At 36.5% G+C, this 21,378-nt stretch overlaps 3 protein-coding genes and 1 pseudogene across 3 annotated transcripts in view; 3 read left to right on the top strand and 1 right to left on the bottom strand.

Moving 5' to 3' along the window:
- LOC107656329 (cyclin-dependent kinase 17-like) overlaps positions 1 to 4,931 on the bottom strand; it is a 73,683-nt gene extending 68,752 nt beyond the window's left edge. The window contains exon 1 of the mRNA XM_016444125.1: positions 4,580 to 4,931. The gene's annotated coding sequence lies outside the window, so the exon portion shown is untranslated. The remainder of the gene's footprint in view (positions 1 to 4,579) is intronic.
- Positions 2,886 to 7,496, top strand: LOC107656222 (uncharacterized). The gene is made up of 3 exons (XM_016443985.1): positions 2,886 to 2,962; positions 6,815 to 7,102; positions 7,166 to 7,496. The coding sequence occupies exons 1-3, from the start codon at positions 2,886 to 2,888 to the stop codon at positions 7,494 to 7,496; spliced, it is 696 nt and encodes a 231-aa protein (XP_016299471.1).
- Positions 7,497 to 8,853: 1,357 nt separating this feature from the next.
- LOC107656341 (phytanoyl-CoA dioxygenase, peroxisomal-like) lies at positions 8,854 to 14,044 on the top strand (annotated as a pseudogene).
- Positions 14,045 to 15,871: 1,827 nt separating this feature from the next.
- Positions 15,872 to 20,849, top strand: LOC107656340 (unique cartilage matrix-associated protein-like). The gene is made up of 5 exons (XM_016444147.1): positions 15,872 to 16,163; positions 16,594 to 16,650; positions 16,724 to 16,819; positions 19,330 to 19,428; positions 20,672 to 20,849. The coding sequence occupies exons 1-5, from the start codon at positions 16,106 to 16,108 to the stop codon at positions 20,740 to 20,742; spliced, it is 381 nt and encodes a 126-aa protein (XP_016299633.1). The 5' UTR covers positions 15,872 to 16,105; the 3' UTR covers positions 20,743 to 20,849.
- Positions 20,850 to 21,378: the final 529 nt, after the last annotated feature.

Below are 21,378 nucleotides of genomic sequence, written 5' to 3'. Positions count from 1 at the left end.
TTGATAAAAATATTAACACTGTGTGTGTGTGTTGTGTCATTTTTGTATTACTGTTTTATGCTATTAATATGAATTGGGCATGTAATCAGAATGTGAATATTAAACGTTTTGCAATGTCACTGTAGTAAGTAAATGTTTTTCATCTTATCATTCACAGAAAATGCTCTGAAACACAATGCATAATGCATTAACAGAGCTACTGGGATATGCAGGAAAATTGTGGGCCACTTCTCCCATAGCTAAGAGTGGCCAAAGTGGGTTGTCCAAGGTTTTCTCTACAGACCACAAAGTGCGACACCTACTTCCTTCATGGCAGGACCTGGAGGTCTTGGAATCTGTAAACAAGGCACGAAGCCCACTCCAGGACTTCACGGATGCCTTATCTTCTGAACACCTCAGTGCTGGCTGAAGACGAAGCGGACACTGACCTGACCAAATCACTGAAATCAAAAATTCTTAGCTACCTCAACAACAAACATGAAGGCACGCAGGACTTGCGTAACTTGACCACTTTCCTAGACCCAAGGTTCCAAACACAATACATCTCTGCAGAATTGACCCAGACCTTAAAGGAACAAGTCATCTCTGAGTTGATAGTGAGTGAAACCACAGAGTTTACTTAACTGGTAAGAATTCCATGTAACAAATTACTAAAACTTGCATTTTTTATTTGTTTCAGGAAAATCACCAGCAGCAGACTGTAGCCCAAAGCACTGCAGCGATGGAGAATGATAGCCTGGATGTGGAAAGTCCACCTGCTGCTAAAGGCAAGAAGAAAACTCTGGCCAGTTTCTTCAAGGAAACCGCATGTACAGCACCAAAAGCTTCATTGTCAACCACATTTGATCCCATGGCACAGTTTAGAGAAGCAGTGGTTGCTGAACTCAGCGCTTACATTTACATGCCATGTGTAGACCCATAGAGAAGATCCACTGAAATGGTGGTAGTTCTACAAAGTAAACTTCCCTAGGCTATGCAGACTAGCACAGAAATATCTGGGGATATTTCATACAAGCAACAAGCTCTGCATCAGAGAGAGCTTTTAGTACTAGTGGATGCCTTATCTTCTGAACACCTCAGTGCTGGCTGAAGACGAAGCGGACACTGACCTGACCAAATCACTGAAATCAAAAATTCTTAGCTACCTCAACAACAAACATGAAGGCACGCAGGACTTGCGTAACTTGACCACTTTCCTAGACCCAAGGTTCCAAACACAATACATCTCTGCAGAATTGACCCAGACCTTAAAGGAACAAGTCATCTCTGAGTTGATAGTGAGTGAAACCACAGAGTTTACTTAACTGGTAAGAATTCCATGTAACAAATTACTAAAACTTGCATTTTTTATTTGTTTCAGGAAAATCACCAGCAGCAGACTGTAGCCCAAAGCACTGCAGCGATGGAGAATGATAGCCTGGATGTGGAAAGTCCACCTGCTGCTAAAGGCAAGAAGAAAACTCTGGCCAGTTTCTTCAAGGAAACCGCATGTACAGCACCAAAAGCTTCATTGTCAACCACATTTGATCCCATGGCACAGTTTAGAGAAGCAGTGGTTGCTGAACTCAGCGCTTACATTTACATGCCATGTGTAGACCCATAGAGAAGATCCACTGAAATGGTGGTAGTTCTACAAAGTAAACTTCCCTAGGCTATGCAGACTAGCACAGAAATATCTGGGGATATTTCATACAAGCAACAAGCTCTGCATCAGAGAGAGCTTTTAGTACTAGTGGTAATGTTGTATTGAATCATCGCTCCTGTCTGAAACCAGAGAAAGTGGATATGCTTGTTTTTTTTGGCAAAGAACCTCTGATGTGATAAGTAGAACTATTTAGAAAGAGGATTTGGGAGTACCAGTTGGTCATAAAAAAAATAAAAAAAAAGATTTAGTAGTTTGAGTTTGATTGAGTGAACCACAAATTTATATCCAGTTTCCTTTTCAAAAGAGTTTATACAGAGTATATGTTACATCCTGCATAAATGTCCCTGTTTGTTTGGACAAAATGTTTAAAATATCTTATTTTTGTGAAAATGTGCATTTTTTCATTTATTGTTTTATTTACTTTAGCTATACTTTTGAGAAAATAAGTTTACATGCAAATGTTATTTCATTTTGTAAAAAAATATTTATTTTGAAAACATTTTCTAGTTTTACAAATACACATTTCAGCATTATCACTAATCTGTGTGTGCATTTTCCTTGATAACCAATCAAGTTGACTCATTGTACCATTTATTATATCGCAATTGCATAACGCAATATTGACCTCAATAATCGCAATATGAAATTTTTCCCAAATCGTGCAGCCCTACAGGTTTTCCACAGGTTTTGTACAGGTTTTGCACGCTTTTACCCTAACCAACACTTAGAACGCCTTAGCAACCATATAGGAACACCCTAGCAACATCCAAGCACACTCTAGCAACATGGTGACTGGTTTTGCACAAGCAAAGACTTACTTTTCTAAACAAAAAAAAGTAGAATTCTGGTTCACTAGAGCAGTAGTTTACTAGCAACAGTCTCCAGTTTGATGGATTGTACCACTTCAATTCTAGATTTCCTGAGCCTGGATCTCTTTCAGCATGTTTTGAAGATTCCAAAACACCCAATTACCGACCAACCAACAAAGCATCTCAACCGTAAAAAAAGACGTTTACACTTCACGCTATCAGACAGCACATTACACAACCACGTACCCTGAAAAAGCTAGAGGGGGGCTGAATTATGGGTACGAACGGTTTATTAAGGCGACAAAAATAAAAGCGCAAAGTGTGAGTGGGTGAGAAAGCAAGAGCGAGAATAAAAATGAAAGACCCTTTTTTTTTGGTGACGCCTTTTTATGGGCAATGCATAATCAGCATGATCCACCACCACAATAAAGATGGCCAAGTACAAAGGGCCCAGAAGCGACAAAAGGCCATGTAACCCTGCTCCTCTGTCACAACACACTAACACGATGTGAAACTGTATCATGAGCTTCAACTGGGAGAGGCATGGACCTATTGTCCTCATGTTAAATTGACTATCATCATCAAACGCTCAACTAGAGCACACGCAGAAACTACAGTGTGCCTATATCTCATACACTCAACATTCGGTCACATTACATGCAGCCGCCCAGACTGAGAACAGCCAAGCCACAGTGCCCATTTGGGTCATCCATGCAACAGCTGCATGCCAGGCTGTGGAACGCACCCTCATTTCCATCTCAAGAGCCCCTGATTGATAAATAGGCATCATCCCTGGGATGGCAAACCCCAAAATTGGCCAACGGCCCATGATCGCATCCAAAGAGGGCACATGCATTCATATCCATGCATACATGTGTGCTCATTTGCGGAATTCAATACATGCACATTTTCATTCACCGCATTTGCTTGACTCTCAAATAGCACAGCCATAACGGAGGGCATATGAAGTTGGCTCCACAGTCACGTATTTTAATGCAACACCCTTTGCTCTGCTGGAGGGCGGAGATACATTTGTCCACGTTCACGATTCATTAAACCCATCAACACATTTCCCAGCGTTACGAAGTCCACTGTGGTTTGACTGAAGGATGTGTGGATGAGGTGTGAATCTGTGGTTTCGCAGGGGTTTGTCTATTAACCCATTTAAAAACAGTGATTGATAATCTAAAAAAGATTGCTGTTTAAAGGGTATGAACGCACACACTGTCAAACTGTCAACTATAAATGCATACTGTCTTCATTTTATGGGAACACTTTCATGTCATAATACGGATGCAATATTTAAAGGTTTGTTATTCATTATTACGAAATCTCTGTCTCATAAAACAGGATCACAAATAAGCATGTCTTTGATCACACTTATTACAATTTTGAATAAGTAACTGATTCTCATTGTAAAACTGCTTGTTTTAAGCAGTACTGTTACATTACAATGTTTTAAAAAATGTGCATTTATTATTTTTGGATGATACATAGATCCATACACACATGTACAGTATGTGTGTGTGTGTGTGTGTAGTTATATCGTATAAACGATTTATACTGGAAAAAATAAGTACTTTAACAAACTTTTGCAAACGTTTCCAGGGAATAAAATGCATTTTAGATTTAAAAATACGGGATTAAATGGTTTATCATTCTTTGCAGTGCTTGGATATGCATAACAACTGGTTCAACCGAACAGCTTTTTATAAATGTTTATTCAAAACAACAACAGAATTTCAGCATTATGGACTCGATTCATGGAAAGACGGGTAAAACAAAACTACAAAAACAAATCGACTAAGCCTGTCAGGATTGCTATTCAACCAGGTGGTGGAATTCGGTACTAGTCAAAGCTTAAATAAACACTTCAAAGCAACGGTTTTGCTTTCCTTTTATAGTTAAACCAACAACACAGTATTTAAACACGACATATAGTTCATGTTGGCAAACCAACCGTCGATTAAACAACATTTAATCAGATTACTCGACCCAAACACTCCTCAAACCTGGCAGTTTTGTTTGCTAAGCATAGCTGACAAACATTAACGTACATGAGCGTCGCGTCTAAGTTACCTTCCGCTTCAATGGATCGTTCCAAGAAACGCAACGCAAGACTCACCAGAGACGGTAAACGTTGTTTGGAAGCGAGTCCCTGCCCTCGCCTGCTTCTCGGAGGCCGGATGCCGTCTTTCCACTCTTCGCCAACACACACAAACACAAGCCGCCTTTTCTGACGAAAAACACGCAGCTTCGCCCGACCGATTTCGGTCAAACTTGCGCTGGTATCCTCAGTCGAACGGGTCGGAGGCGCTTCGCGTGCGGTTCACTATGGCGATCGTTTCCCTGGAGCGTTTGGTGACGGTGCTCGGGGCCGGGAGGGGTGCTGTTGATACCCTTCTACTGACGCCTCCGCCTTGACATCGGAGGAAGAGGAAAGCCTTCTTGTGCAATTATTTGAACATCGCACTCAACTGAAACTTGACAAACAGCGCCGCCTGCTGTCCAACGGCCGCTATGACGCATGTGCTCTCGTGGGTGTTGTGGCGTCGCGGTTGCGACCTAGAGAAAAGGGGTTGAACCTCATGAACGTGAAAAGGTTCTCCGATGGCAGCGGTAGAAACTTTCTTTTAAAGATTTTTTAAATGAATTTAGTTATTGTAATTAAGATTTAAAAGTTAGAATTTTGGGTGTATTGTTAATGAAACCAGTTATTAATCAATTTTGCATCTCTTCTAACAGACTGTATTTCCTCTGTCCTGACAGATTTGGGTAACATTATAATAGCTTTCAGTTAAAGCAATAGTTAAGATTATTAAGTTGTTAAGTTGTCACACCATTTTACGTCAGTAAATTCATAAATGCGGTTAATCTTTTCTATCGTTGAAAAAAAATGTAGCATGATGTTACATGATATGTATATGGGGAAAGTTGGGAAAATGCTTCTAGAGGATTGTGTTCAATTGTGTAACTGAACTTCTGACTCATACCATATAATTGCTATATAGGCTTTGTGGAATTTCACTTTTGTGAAAACTAGTGGTCTCCCCTAAAATGCTCAACAGGTCATTTCATAATCACTCCAATAGTTGTCATGAAACTATGATTCATATGCAGTATATATGAAACAAAATTTCCACAAGGCCTATATCTTGGCAATATATATATATATATATATATATATATATATTAACTATATTTTGTCAAAATCTTTTTTAATAAAAAAAATTGCACTACCGTTCAAAGGTTTGGTGTAAGTACTTTTATTCAGCAAGGATATAGATGGGTAAAAAGTGATAGTACAGACTTACATTGTCATAAGATTTGAATATATGCTGTTCTTTTTATACTTTTTATTCATCAAAAAATATTGAAAAAAATATAACAGGTTCCAAAAAATAAAATAAATAAAAACATAAATAAATAAGTAGCACAACGGTTTCCAACACTGACAATAAATCATCATATTATGATTTCTGAAAGATCATGTGACACTGAAGATTGGAGTATTGGCTGATGAAAATTCAGCTTTGCTTTGCCACCACAGGAATAAATTATATTTTAAAGTATATTAAAATTGAAAAATTTTATTTTAAATTGTAATAATATTTCACAATATTACTGTTTTAACTACATTTTGATCAAACAAATGCAGCCTTGAGCAGAAGAGACTTCTTAAAAAAATATATATATATATTTTTTAAATCTTACTGATTCCAGACTTTTGAACTGTCTTGTATACTATGCATTGACTCATGTATATCAAGTATATAATAATGTCTTACTGACATATTTACAATTAATAAGCATATTGTAATTAAAAATGGTTTGGCCACTTCCTTCATAATTTGAGAATACAGTAATTGAAATTGAAACGGATGCATGCAATGAAAAGTTAACTTTGCAACTGATATACTGTTATTTTATTATTGACATTGTACTTGTGACAAAGACCACAAACAGCAAAAAACATATTCACAATTACACACTGATATCACAGATTGAGAAAGAGCATTTTTGTTGATGTACTAAGCATTACTTATTATAGGAATTCATAGAAAAAGAAGAGGAAGAAGAAAGACAAAGAAAGAAGAACTCATTCAGTCATGTCTTACAAAAGCTGATTACCAACATCCCTGTAACTGGAACCGGTGAATGTGAGGTCACTCACACTTTCAGTTTATGTCAGAAACCCACAAATCACTAAAAAATGCTGGGTTGTTTCAACCCAACTTTGGGTCAGATATGGACCAACCAAACTTTTGGTTTAAAAATTTCATTTAAAAATTTAACTCAGTGATGATTTGTGCATATCTGAGATATGGATGTATTATAATTTACATGTTTTCTGTCGTAGTTACAGTCTGGCAGTGGATGATGTGTATGAATATCTGTGGGAGAAGAATAAAGACATCGCTAATAAGACAATCGGGTTGGACTTCCTGAGGCAAATGGAGAACGGCAGCCTGCAGGCGGAGCGATACGTCAACTTCACCATCCAGGACATCGGCTACCTACTGAAAGTCACCAAGATGTTGAAGAGAATGAGTGCCAAAATAGCTCAGCCCAATGACATCAGGGACTTCATGAAAGGCAGATATTTGAGCTACAAAAGTTTTGCAGACTTTATGCTCAAACAGTATTAATAGAAAAACAAAGACTTTAAACATTTCAAGTTGCTTCTGAATTGACTGAACATGCTTTATACTCCACAGGGCAAGCCTCCCATTCAGCAAACTCCAGCTATGAGGAAGTATCTGGCGTTCTACAGAAACCTGATGGACAATGAAGAGCCGCTGTACTTTGTTGTGGGTCTTCTGCCCTGCGCTAGACTCTGGGTTTGGCTGGCTAAAAATCTCAACACTCCTCCAACCAATGCCTACTACACTTGGAAGGTGGAGAATATGGGCGGCCATCCTGAGAAACACTACAGAGCTCTGCTGAATAAGTATCTCATCACACCTGAGAAAGTGGAGAAGGCTAATGCTATGTTCCGCGCACAGATGCAGAATGAGCACGATTTCTTCTTCTCATCTTGACTGGTTGTTAGTTAAATGCAAACACTGTTTGAGCAATTCAATATTTCATACAAAAAAAATGTTTGCAATAATAATCCAAATATTGATTGATGTATTGGCTTATTTTAATTGATTTTGCTTACAATAATTTTAAAAGAATTATATTTTCTACCAAATATATTCTATCAAATTTAATCATGAAAAACTATGTTTGCAACCACATTTTTTGGAATTTACAAACAATAATAAACAATAATACATTTCTTTTACATTTTGTCTGAATATTTAGTGTGTTCAGCAGTTCATTAACTTGATTATTTTGTTAAATATAAACTGAAAAATATATTTCACATATTATGGTTATAGGCACTGTATTTAATTTCTGTATCCTCTTTTTTTTTATTTCTTTTTTTTTACAGTTTTAATACATTTTAATTTGTACATTTTCTGTTTTTATTGTGATTTTACGATTATCTTAATTCCTTTAAAGCACATTGAATTACCTTTGTGTATGTAGAAATAAACTTGCCTTGCCTATATGGTTACATTTGAAAGTTTTTCATTAAATATAGTTTTAAAATGATATATTTAGATTTTACAATGAACGAACCAACTGCAACAAACAAAAGTTAAGAATATTATTTATTTTGTAGTATTTATTTGTAAGTATTAATTCTAATTTGCACTACTCTATTTAGGCTAACTACCCTATTTAACTCCACATTAACTATTATGTTATTATGATATATATACTGTATATATATATATATATAAATGAATAAAAATAATGCAACTCAGAATATGACGCAAACCTGCAATAATTAAATGTTAAACAACACAAATATCCTTTATGTATTTAATCCGATTCTATTAACCAATGTCTTTGCTTCTGATCTTCGATGATCCAGTTCAACCATACTAATAAGCAAAAATTACTCTAGACAAACATTTGTGTCTTTTTTTATTGCTGAAGTGTGTTGAACTTTCTTCTTCTGCATTCTACTGTACGGACGTAAATTTACTTTCCCTTCAGCCTGAGGCTTATTCATTTCACTTTTGGTGTGATTAGGCTTTTATATTTGCCAAAAATAGAACTTTTTTATTTTAAAAACAAACAAGCAAGCCCTGTCCAGATTTAAAAAGTAACACAAAAGTAACGTAACACACTACTTTCCATAAAAAGTAACTAAGTAACGTAATTAGTTACTTTTTTATGGAGTAACGCAATATTGTAATGCATTACTTTTAAAAGTAACTTTCCCCAACACTATATATATATATATATAGTTTTATTAGTTAATGAATAATGTTAATCAAACGTCATCTGAGTCTTTATGATATGTAGGACAAGTGTCACTGCACTTTACCCCAGTTATATAACGTTAAACACAAACTCCGGGTCAGACGCACTGTAGTTCAGTTCATCTCGTCGACTCTGTGCTGGATTAAAGATGTCCCGGGCAGCAGACAGATTAAAAGTGGTTTTGAATCATCTGGATCGGTCCCACGGTGCTGTCGTATCCTTTCAGAGGCGCGTTTCTGGTCTCTAAATCTAGGTCTAGACAGGCGGCTGTTCCCGGATCACATGCAGCACAAGCTGAGGCATTACGAGCAGGCCTGCTTTATTGTTTACTACTTTTCATTGATGGAAATATTTATTTTTAACAAAACATTGGATAATATTTTAATTATAATTACTCTCTTGCTATGATAAATAAATAAAGCAGAGCGATCCCTTTTACGTTAACTTATGTTTGTTCTGTACTGGACAGTGATTATGTATTAACCTGCTGACATCCGTATGTTATGAACTTTAACCTGTATCATTCAGAGAGCATCCGTCACTTCTGCACAAAACGTGTCGTATCATCATCCTCAAGTTCTTCAGTTAGTCAGCTTTCAATTATAATTTCAATTTAAGTGTGCTTTTTATAAAACTGCACATTTGTATTGCCAAAGGAATGGCAGCTAGGCATACCAAATGTGTGCAATGTAAAGTACAATAACATTAGTGCAAATACTTAATGGTTATAAAGATTTTGCATTTTGTAATTGTTTTAGTCTTTAAATATTGCTGAAATTCATTTAAATACACTTTACATAATGTCCTAATATTTGGTTCTTGGTCTGTTTGTAAACTATATTCTGGCTTGTCTGCAGATACACTTTTGACACGAGCGTCCTGACTCCAGAACAGAGAATAGCCTATGAAGAGAATGGTTTCATACTCATCCGAAAATTGGTATCAGAGGAGGATATTGACAGATTCAGGCAAGACTGATCAAAACATTGAACATTCATTCATTTAGTTTATAATTGTGGTATTTGCCTATAAAAGAATTAAAAATATGCCAGAAAAAAAACTTGCTTCTTTTAAATAAAATATTGACTGAATACAAAACTAAATGTAAATAGACACCCCGTATTTTTTATTCCAGAGTAAGGGCAATTCATACAATACATTTAAACTGAGCTACTTAAATACCATCTCAGAACTTTCTACCACGACTCTGCTGTTCTTCCTGTATACGTTGATTGACAGATGTCTCGTCCAGTCAGCGGTGAGTAATCCCAAACCAATGGCGCTGTCTCAAACTATACCTACCTCTTCCGGTTTGTCTGATTTGTCGTTGTGTTTTCTGACTTGTTTATTTGTTGTCGGATTTGTCCTTGTTTTCTGACTTATTTTGTTTTCGAATTTGTCATTGTGTTTTCTGACTTATAATGTTTTCTGAATTGTTGTTGTGCTTTCTGAATTGTTTTGTTTTTTAGACTTGCATTTGCGTTTGTAATTTATTTTGTTTTCAGAATTGTGATTTGTTTAGCACTTCTCGGCCACCGTAAGAATGCCTTCTGTGTGAACCTAAATCTGCAATAGAAAGTTTGACAGACTTGATTATAAAATGCATTGCTATGGACTTTCACTCTGTGATAAGGTTATGTAATGATATGAGGAAAAAGCAAACAAATATACTGACTTCTAAAGGCACGTTTTGTTATGTCTTTTTTAATGTTTCATCTGCTACAATAATACAATGTCTTAAATTATCTTCATTTGAGGAGCCAATATTGATTATTATTTATTTTGTAATGCATTGTTCTATATATTAATCATTCTTATATTTAATGCATTTTTTTTTTAAATATGCAACACCAGCACAGTCACAGAATTTCTGTTTAGTGACATTAACAGGAGATTATTAGGCTGCATGTAAACATAGGTACTGCTGGAAAGTTGAGTGAATTCAGAGTAAATCATTAACAGAACATCTATATTTCAGTGCTCTTCTTTGCACATAACTGAGTGTGTGTGTGTGTGTTTCACAGGAAAGAGTTTGAGCATATCTGTAAGAGAGAGGTGAAGGTGCCTGGTTTGGTGATAATGAGAGATGTAACCATTGCTAAATCCGAGTTTGTTGAAGGTGAGAAGGCTGTGACCAAACTTCAGGACTTCCAGGAAGATTCTGATCTTTTCCGCTACTGCACTGACACAAGCACAAGTACTATGTATACAATACACTCACTACAGCAACAAGAATATAATTTTCACCTATATTTGATGGCATGTTTCTCAGATCCTGAAGTATGTGGAGTGTTTCACCGGGCCCAACATCATGGCCATGCACACCATGCTCATCAACAAACCACCTGACACATGTATATATTTGTGCGGACCTGGTGATCGGATTAAGCATAATATGTGGCTTAAGTGTGCATTTTTAATGTAGCATTTATATAGTCATCAAAAGGTTTCATTAAATAGCATTGCTTAGTATTATATATATATACTATAAATTTATTTGAGCTATTATTAATATTGTAAAATAAAACTGCATCTAAATCAAAGCAACAGTAATAGCAATAGTATTAATTAGTGTGTGAGTGTGTTTGTATACACATTTATTTTTAAATAAAATTACTGTTCAAATCTAATACATCTATATTGTGGTGTATATGGTTTTCAACCACAATTCTGAGAATAGAAAACTTTTATGTATAAAATTTTAAAATATTTTATATATACTTTAAATAATACCTAAATGCGCACTTCCTTCATACTTCCCAGGTAAGAAGACCTCTCGCCATCCTATGCACCAGGATCTACACTACTTCCCCTTTCGACCTGCTGACCGCATTGTGTGTTCATGGACCGCCATGGAGAAAGTGCACCGCGGAAATGGCTGTCTGGTCGTCCTGCCCGGTTCTCACCATGGTACTCTGCAGGAACATGACTACCCAGAATGGGAGGTGAGAGAGGCTGAGGATGTGAGGGTGATTACGCAGATGCTCTTTTATCAGTCAACCTCACTTTGCCTCTTTGTTTCCTTCCAGGGTGGAGTAAATAAGATGTACCACGGGGTGCGTAACTATGATCCAAACCATCCCAGAGTGCATTTAGAGATGGAGAAAGGCGATACAGTGCTTTTCCATCCTTTGCTGATCCACGGCTCAGGAATGAACCAAACCGAAGGATTTTGAAAGGTAGGTATACTTGCATGCATAAACATAGAGCTTTTACACTAATATTTAAGACCGTTCACTTTGCCCTGTTTTCACGTGGTGGTAACATACAAACAGACAGAGCTAAACACATGGGTAAATGGGGACCAGGGTAATTTTCTCATTCTTAAAGCACATTCGGAGGTGGTCAGGGCCACATTGCATTTGTAGTATTAAAGGAATAATTCACCCAAAAGTGAAAATTTGCTAAACATTTACTCACCCTCAGGCCATACAAGATGTAGATGAGTTTGTTTCTTCATCAGAACAGATTTGGAGAAATGTAGCATCACATCATTTGCTCACCAATGGATCCTCTGCAGTGAATGGGTGCCGTCAGAATGAGAGTTCAAACAGCTGATAAAAACATCACAATAATCCACAAGTAACCCACACGACTCCAGTCCATCAGTTAATGTCTTGTGAAGTGAAAGGCTGCACGTTTGTAAAATCCATCAAGATGTTTTAACTTCAAACCACTGAATTTCTCCAAATCTGCTCTAAAGAAGACACAAACACAAGTATATCTTATGGCCTGAGGGCGAGTAAATTCTTTAGCTAATTTAAATTTTTTGGATCAATTACTCCTCTATAACTCTATCATACCTACTGTATCTTACTTATGCAACATGTTGAGTTTTAAAACAGCTGTAAAATAAAACCAAAGGCTGATCGAAAATTTGGATGCACAAGAAGAGTAACAATACACTGAGTTTTGGTGCTTTGTCAACAACCAACTTAGTAAGTGTATGAAGGCACAAAGTCAGACATTACTAGATGTAAATTTGAATTTGTTTGCATTTATTTCAGGCCATCTCCTGTCACTATGCCAGCTCTGACTGCTATTACATTGATGTGAAAGGAACAACTCAGGAGAACATCAGCAATGAAGTGAAAGAACTTGCAGCCAAGAAGTATGGAGTTGATGATACAGTCTCCTTTCATGTGTGTTCACAGCTTCAGATAAATGCAAAGTTACTTTCATGCACACATGTGTGGTTTATCATTGCAGTCGGGTTCGACGTGCATGTGTTTGTTCTGTGTGCAGGACACCTGGGCTTTGCGGGGACATCTGGTCCAAGGAAACAGAACATCAATGTGATTGCCAGTGCTCATCTGTCTGCTTAGAGATTGAACAGCTTCACAACTGGAATAATTAACAGCACACAGCTGTTTGTTAATTATTTAACAATCTCCCTAAAAACGGATTAAATATGCTTTCACCAAAAAGTACAAACTTTGGCCATCAGGCGGCACTGTATGGAATACATCATGGATCTCACTTTCTGAATTGCCATCTGTGCCTGGGACAAGCAGTCCTGATACCGATCTAATATTAATGAAAGCCAGACACTGTAATATTAGCATCAATCAATCTTGGTGTGGAATTTTCTTTAAGCAATGTAAGAACATTGGGAATTCATTGTCTTGGATTGATACTTCAGGTGTTCCTGAGAGGGATTCCTGCAAGTAATTATTGAGGTTATTGCTTATGTTGAATTACTTTGATCAGAATTGGAGTTCACAGCGGACACTGGGAAAGATATAATTGGGTACAGCAGAGCATTTAATCGGCCTCCATTTGAAATATCTAAGATCCAGCTTTTTGCTGATGGAAATGATGGTTTTGAAAGAATCGGAGGCAAAGCAATAAGAGGCAAATGTATTTATTTCACTGTTAATTCTGCTATATTAAATGGATATGTGTTTGATCAACATTAGATCAGGTCTAACCGTGCCTTTTAAACTTTATGACACTACAGTAATAGTAAATTTGCCTTGACAATAACACTACTTTTGGAGTTATAATCTAATTAATCAAATTAAAAGTTTCTACCATATAATTTTGCGCAATAGCTGCCACCGCTTGGATTAAGCACGAGTGGTTTTCCAAACTCGATCTTACACATGTGAGCAAAATACACAATCTATTTATATATTTACCAGCTAACTGCAACCAATTCCTTGATCGTGCTGATTAAAAGCAGAATAAGTGGGCATTTTAAGAGCAGCCATGAATGCTTGTTTGTTTCTCTCTCTGCATACGCACATATAATAAATACCATACGTGCCCAGACTGCAGTCTCCATTAAAATCAAATTGCTTTTAGCAGAAAAGGTAAATGCGCTGAATGAAAGTGGCTATTTAAAGTGGTCGATGGTACAAACTCCCTCAGACCAATTCAAACCACACCCTATCAAAAACTTCCACAGAAATAATGATGAAGTGGTAAGTATGGTTCAACAGTATTCACAGTTGAGAAATTGCCCTGGATAATTCACTAGATTGAGCTTAAAGTGATAGTTCACCCAAAAATGAAAATTCTGTCAACATTTATTTTACCCTCATGTCATTCCAAACCTGTACGAAGATGTTTAGCAGAATGTTCATGCTGCTCTTTTCCATACAGTGAAAAAAAATGGGCTGTCAAGCGCCAAAAGTGACTAAAAAAAGCAACATAAAATTGTATGATTCCAAGTGGCCCAAAACAAACCACTTTTGAATGTACACAAGAGCAAATGAAATCTGAGTGTTACTGCAGCTTTCCATCCTCCTTTAGAGGATAATAAATATGGATCTGGAACGACATGAGGGTTAGTAAAAGGTTTGGTGAGCAATTCCTTTGCGAGGGAACCCACTTTTACACTTAATGGGTGCCTTCTAAGAGTGATTCTCCAGAGCGGAGAGTCTGTTTTTAATGGAGGTACCTTTGTGAAAAAGTCATCTTATGCCTGGAATAGTATTTCACATGCTGTCTATGTGTATGTGTGTGTGTTTTGGAGAATGGCTGGAGTCGCTACTGTTTTCATGGGGTGTCTGCCTTATGGAGACTTGGAACCGAAGAAAATACCTGGATGGTATCCAGACATCCAGGAATCCATTTACACAGCATGGAAAAATGCCTCATGAATGCACATGCACACCCTATAGCCAAACCAACCTAGAAAGGGCAAATCATATGCAGGTTTTCCTCATAGACATTGATATACTTTGATAAGCGTTGAGAAACGGAGACAGAAGCCAATCTAAAGAGTGACATATAGCTTTTAACTTCACTCTATCTCTCAGCATGTCTGTTTCTCATTTCCTGACATTCTGTCTTTCTCTCTCTTCGTGTCCGTTTCACTTTAGATACAGACATAGCTGAAGACTAACTGATCATTCTCGTGTATAATATAAATATCCAATCCTGGCTCCAGGTGGGCCTCTCAGTTGTTGTTAAAGAATGTTCTTAAGGTTTGCAGATGTGTAGTATAAATACTATATCCAACATATGACAGTCACCTTTGACCCGGATGTTTTTTGACCGATAAAAAAAAACGAGTGAAAAAAATTCACTTGGTTGTTTAGTACAATTTGACAAAAAAGGAACAACTTTTCTTTAAATCTGGTGGCCTCTGCACCCTCGGCCTCATTGGATAGCAAAGTGTCCACTGATTCCACATCTCAGCAGATGCAGGACAATTATTTCTGACACTCTTGTTAAAGAATGCCATGTGTAGCACACACAGTAACATAAAACAGTGATACGCTTATTATTATTATTATTACTCATTCTGCAGAATTATTCCAACCCTGGAAAGTTTTATCACACAAAAATTGCCAGTTTATAGATAAAGTATTGCTGAACAGAGATGATATTTGCAGATTATTAGACAGACAGACATAAAGACAAGATAGATGGATAGATACTGATCTCAGTGGAATGCACAGGTTATTATTTATGCAGACCGGTGAAAGTGCTGATATTTAGTTAATCGGCTTAATCCTGATGAGTAGCTGCTTGAGGAATCTATCACACGAACTTGATCATGCTTTATTGGAATGGAAACCTGATGCTAGACTGTAAACCTGCCAACAAGTTTAGACAGTAATGGTCAGTGATGATAGAGGCTGTCATGCACACCGAAGGTCTGATCAGTGGGTGTGTGCTGGGGTCCGTGTCTCCCTCTCTCGCCCCTCCTGCGTTCCCCTGGGCCAGTGAAATTCCAGCTCCCCCTCCTTTCCTTTCCGTTCCCTCTTCTCTTTCTCTCTCTCACACACACACACACACACACACACACTCTCAGGTCTCAAGACTCTCTGCTGTGGTTCTGATACCTGCATAAGACACGCTCATCTTCTGAAGGATGGCCAGGACTCATACTGTCCTGCTCACACTGCTGCCCACCGTCCTCATTCTAATTGGTGAGTACCTATTACCTATCAATACTTTAGGGATAAATTTTTTCCCCATTAAATATTAAAAAAAAACTGCTTTACTTAAAAACAGTAGTTGTTCATGACAACTCATTTAGATGGGTAAAAAAAAAGTTTGATGAAATTTATGCTGCAAAAATTAAAATAAAGTCAAAAGTTTTTGCAGAATCCTATTTCCCATTGTAAAATAGTACTGTGTGATTTAAGACACCATGGTAATAAATGATTGCCACACTCATATACCATGGTATTTCTAAAGATACATGTCCAAAATACTCAATAGTACAAAAAAACAAAACAAGGTACAACTATGGTACCAGGTCTAAAAAAACTATGGTAGTATGTTTTTTTTTTGGTTAATGTATTCAAAGCTCTTTCATTTCTTGATGCTCTTTAAGAAACACATCTCTCCCTTTAGTTCTGGCCGGGGTTGAAAGTGCAGCCGTTAAAGATGGAAAAGACAGTGAAGCTCAAAGTGAGTTCAACACACACACACACTCCAAATCCAAAAACCTACACACTCCCTCCCTCTTACTCAATTGCTTTAGCAGGAGCATCTAAAGTTTTCATGCCAGCATCTGATGCCTCAAACTTCTTCAAACGCCGCAGTCGCAGATCCCCAAGAACTTATGAAGAGTACTATGGTGAGTGCAGTAAAACGGTCCTAATGTTTTTCATCTCAGTTCTGCTTTTCTCATCGTCTTTGTAGGTTTAATCAAAGTGAAGAGACAATTACACTCCTAATATTTAACAATTAAGGAGTTTAAAGTCAACTTTAAGTAATCTCCCATTAAATTGTATTCACTTTTAATTTATGCTAATGCACACCACAATAGGATACAGATGTGAAGAAATGAGTGAACAGACTTCTTTAACGTCATTCTCTCAGATATTAGAAATATGAGCAAATTAACTAGAAGGAACACTAGGAGGTAACACTTTACTATCAGGTTCATTAGTTAACTACTTTAGTTAACATGAACTAAGAATGAACAATACTTTTACTGCATTTATTAATCTTAGTCAATGTTAATTTCAGCATTTACTAATGCATTATTAAAATTACAAGTTGTGTTTGTTAACATTAGTTAATGCTTTGTGAACTAACATGAACAATGAATGACTATTTTTATTAAAGATTAATAAATATTGTAATACATGTATTGTTCATTGTTCATTCGTGTTAGTTAATTCTTTAACTAATGTTAACAAATAACACCTTATTGTAAAGTGTTACCAATAAAACAAAGACTTAAGTACATTTTACAAAAAATACTATTTCAGTCTTTCTACTTCAAAATTTCATGTTTAATTTAATGTGTTACTAGCCTTTTCTGTGTGAAATTTTACTTGCGATAAAAAATAATAATAATCACAGTTTAACATAAAACACCATAGATAAAACTAACCAGAACTGTAAAAGCAATATGTATTACCAAAATCAATTTACAGTCTTTATATCCCCCCTACTCCTGCAGGCCTAATTACTGTAATTAAATATGCAGATAAAAGAGCCAATAGGAATTCGACCCTAACACAATATGCTAATTTGACCAGACCTCAACTGAAAAAAACAAAACAACAAAACAAAAACTAATAATTAAAAAAAAAAAGCTAGATGTACAACATGCAAACCTATTATATTTCTCAAGCCCACACAACATTTTTTTTTTTTTGGTATTGAAGAATATACATTTCTTTATGGAAACTTATTTCTGCCATGGGCCAAAAATATAAAGGAAAAAAATTATCAAATTATGGGGAAAAAAAGGGTCAAAATTACGAAATACAAATTCAAAATTTTGATTATTTTCTGGCTACTCTGAGTTTATATCTCACAATTTTTTCTTTTTCTTTCATGGAAAGAAAAAACGTTTAAAAAGGTCATTGCGACCTTTACTCACAATTCTTACTTTTTCTTACAATTGTGAGTTAATATCTCGCAATTTTCGACTTTTTTCCCCCTCAGAATTAAGAAAAACATTGTCACAATATTTTGTGGAGTCACAAAATTACAAGTAAAAAAATCCATAGGAAATACGTTTGGATATTATCTTGGACGGTGGGAGGCTCGGAGTCAAAAACATTGGGCTAGAAGTTCCAACAGAACAATATGGAGCAGTGTTCTCTCCCTCCCACAGACACACACATACATCGTCCAAACGGCATCAGGCTGTCCTTTACCCTGCCAGTCTATGACTGCAGCAGTGAAGGCATGGAAAAGTTTTACTTTAGTGTATTTTAAATTGTCAGCAATGTGTGTGTGATGGCAGTGCAGGTTGGAGGAGTTAAAGCAGTTGGGGCTCGAAAGTGGAATTTGCAGACATGAGCTAAACTAACTTCCCTCACTAGAGAGAGAGAGAGAGAGAGAGAGAGAGAGAGAGAGAGAGATTATTTTTGGCACTCAATTTGCTAATATCTGTGAGCTGCTGTCAACTGGTTTATGGAAGTGTGTCACCCTTAAACCTGTTTATGTTGGACAGTCTGGAGCTTTTGAGGAAGTCTCTAGAGATGAAAGCAACCCAAAAACGTGCAGGACTGCAAGGATAGATGCTTAACTGCTCTTGTATGATGTTTCATGAAATCCCATAGCAATTTTCCCTGATGTGTGTCCATTGTGAGATTATCAGCATTGGTTTGTCATTTCTAAACTCTACTGACAGCTTTGTCAATTAATACATTTTGAGCAAGAATGTAACAAAAATGTGAAAGTGCCATTGAAAACCCATACTGGACAAATATTTCTATTGCAAATAAATGCTATTATTTTCAAATCATCAAAGAATCCTGAGGGGAAAAAAAAGGTTTCATGGTTTGCACAAAAATATTAGGTGGCGCAACTTTTTCAACATTGACAAGTGTTTCTTGAGCAGCAAATCAGTATATTAGAATGATTTCTGAAGGACCATGTGACACTGAAGACTGGAGTAATGCTGCTGAAAATTCAGCTTTGCATCACAGGAATAAATCATTTTAAAATATTAAAATACATATTTTAAATTGTAATAATATTTCACATTATTTCAGTATTTTTGATCAAATAAATGCAGCATTGGGGAGGATAAGAGAAAACATTAAAAAATATTTTTAAATGGTATCTCATTTACACATTTATTGTATACTTAAATCTATGCTTTTTTTCACTAACTTTTAGCAGAGCAGAGGGTGAAGATGGCTACAAACGAGCGAAGGAGAGAGCACTTAGAGGAACAAAACAACAAATACGAGAACTATTTAGAGGAGGAGCGCGATGGTGAGACTGATCTCCCTGTCTGATTTTCTTGGCTTCCAGAAAAGAGAAACATGCTGATCAAACCCACCACAGGATAGAGTTCCCAGACAGGACTGCTGGACTAATAAGAGGCTGATGACAGCAGTGGCTCTGAGCCTCTCAGACACCCCGTTTCTATCCAGTACACTAGATAGGTGACATTAGATTCCTTCGGTGTTTTGAAAGTAAACGGTCAATTTGGCGCAGTCGATTCAATTTAATCAAAAATGCAATTGTTCCGAATACACCGATTAAGAAGATTAGTTTATGAATGATTCCTTACCATGGCAACCATAGTTCATAATTCTAGCTAAAGCTCCACAGTTACTAATTATTGTTTCTACATAAAGAATGTGTTAGATTTTAATTCCATTTTGATGATAATCGTAGCTAATACCATGCTACCGCAGTAAATTGGTGGAACCTCCAAGACTAAATTTATTTTATGCTATAGTTCACCCAAAAATAATATTTACTCACCCTCAGGCCATCCAAGACATAGACGAGTTTGTTTCTTCATTAGAACAAATTTGGAGAAATTTTGCATCACTTGCTCACCAATGGATCCTCTGCAGTGAATGGGTGCCTTCAGAGTAAGAGTCAAAACAGGTGTTAAAAACCATCACAATCCACAAGTAATCCACACAACTCCAATCCATCAATTAATGTCTTCTGAAGAGAAAAGCTGCCATGTCCATCATCAAGGTGATTTAACTTTAAACCGTCACTTCTGTGCATATTTCTCTCCTGATTCAGACAAGATGACATTTTCGCTGAAGAAAGCAATATCATGAATAGAAGATTTTTATTTTAGCTGGAAGCAATGGTTTGAAGTAAAAAAACTTAGATAAGTCTTAATGATTAATTTGTTTCTTACAAACACATCTTTTCACTTTTCAAGATGTTATTGATGGACTGGAGTCGGGTGGATTGCTTGTGGATTATTGTGATGTTTTAATCAGCTGCTTGGATTCTGACGGCACCCATTCACTGCAGAGTATCCATTGGTGAGCAAGTGATGTAATGCTACATTTTTCCAAATCTGTTCTGATGAAGAAACAAACTCATCTACATCTTGGATGGCCTGAGGGGGGAGTACATTTTCGGCAATTTGTTATTTTTGTGTGTACCGTTCCTTTAAAAAATTGTCACCTTTTGTCATTTAAAATATAAGTCTTTGAGAAATGGATCCAGTTCTAGCTGTTGTCTGTCTTTGCATCAACAGAACAGTACGAGAGAACCAGAGAGAAGAATGAGCAGTGGAGAGAATTCCACTATGATGGGCAATACCCATGATACCCTCACCACCGCCACTATGTCTGAGCACATATGAGCACATGCAGTGCCTCGGAAAGTGGATAACCATCGTTTGAGGGATACCTTCATGACATAATATAATTATTCAATTATTCATTAGCACTTACAGACTAAATGCTCTTAATACATGTATAATAAAAGGGTTTGTGTTTGGAATGTGACAATATTCCCCTCTGTTCTAATTGCTTGTCTTTACTCTATTATTGGATTCATTATCAAAACATTCATGATTAGTTTGTGATTTTAAGCTTTTTTCCAAGAGCTACTCCTTATTTCCTTCTTCAGTAATTACATCCAGCTGTCATCTGACCTCCCTTTTTAATAACTTTTGGTCTGTACTGATGTGTGACTAAAGCTCTTCTCATTTTCCACATCAGTGAGGATTCGATATAAAACATACCAACCAGAATTATAAAAAAGAGAAAGGAGAAAGCCAATAAAAAAAAAAAAAAGACTTTTGCACCATCTTGTAAACTCATAAATATGGTGTGTGTGTGTGTGTGTGTATATATAGATATATATATATAAAAAAAAAAAAAAGCCCAGGTTTGTGCGCCTACAGACGGGACAATAATTCCTAGGCAGTATTTGAGTGACATTCCTGTGCTGAAAGCT

This window comes from Sinocyclocheilus anshuiensis, unplaced genomic scaffold (genome assembly GCF_001515605.1).
Source record: "Sinocyclocheilus anshuiensis isolate Anshui unplaced genomic scaffold, SAMN03320099.WGS_v1.1 scaffold183, whole genome shotgun sequence".
In the NCBI taxonomy this organism is placed as follows: Eukaryota; Metazoa; Chordata; class Actinopteri; order Cypriniformes; family Cyprinidae; genus Sinocyclocheilus; species Sinocyclocheilus anshuiensis.
This window is presented reverse-complemented; position numbering and strand designations above follow the sequence as displayed.

Excerpts from the sequence above, each read along its gene's own strand:
- LOC107656340 (XM_016444147.1), top strand. The coding sequence starts at position 16,106 with ATGGCCAGGACTCATACTGTCCTGCTCACACTGCTGCCCACCGTCCTC. Across the intron at positions 16,820-19,329 it reads AACTTATGAAGAGTACTATG|CAGAGCAGAGGGTGAAGATG; the intron begins GTGAGTGCAGTA and ends ACTAACTTTTAG. Across the intron at positions 19,429-20,671 it reads TTTAGAGGAGGAGCGCGATG|AACAGTACGAGAGAACCAGA; the intron begins GTGAGACTGATC and ends TTGCATCAACAG.
- LOC107656222 (XM_016443985.1), top strand. The coding sequence starts at position 2,886 with ATGGCCAAGTACAAAGGGCCCAGAAGCGACAAAAGGCCATGTAACCCT. Across the intron at positions 2,963-6,814 it reads TCACAACACACTAACACGAT|TTACAGTCTGGCAGTGGATG; the intron begins GTGAAACTGTAT and ends TTTCTGTCGTAG. Across the intron at positions 7,103-7,165 it reads TTTATGCTCAAACAGTATTA|TCCACAGGGCAAGCCTCCCA; the intron begins ATAGAAAAACAA and ends CATGCTTTATAC.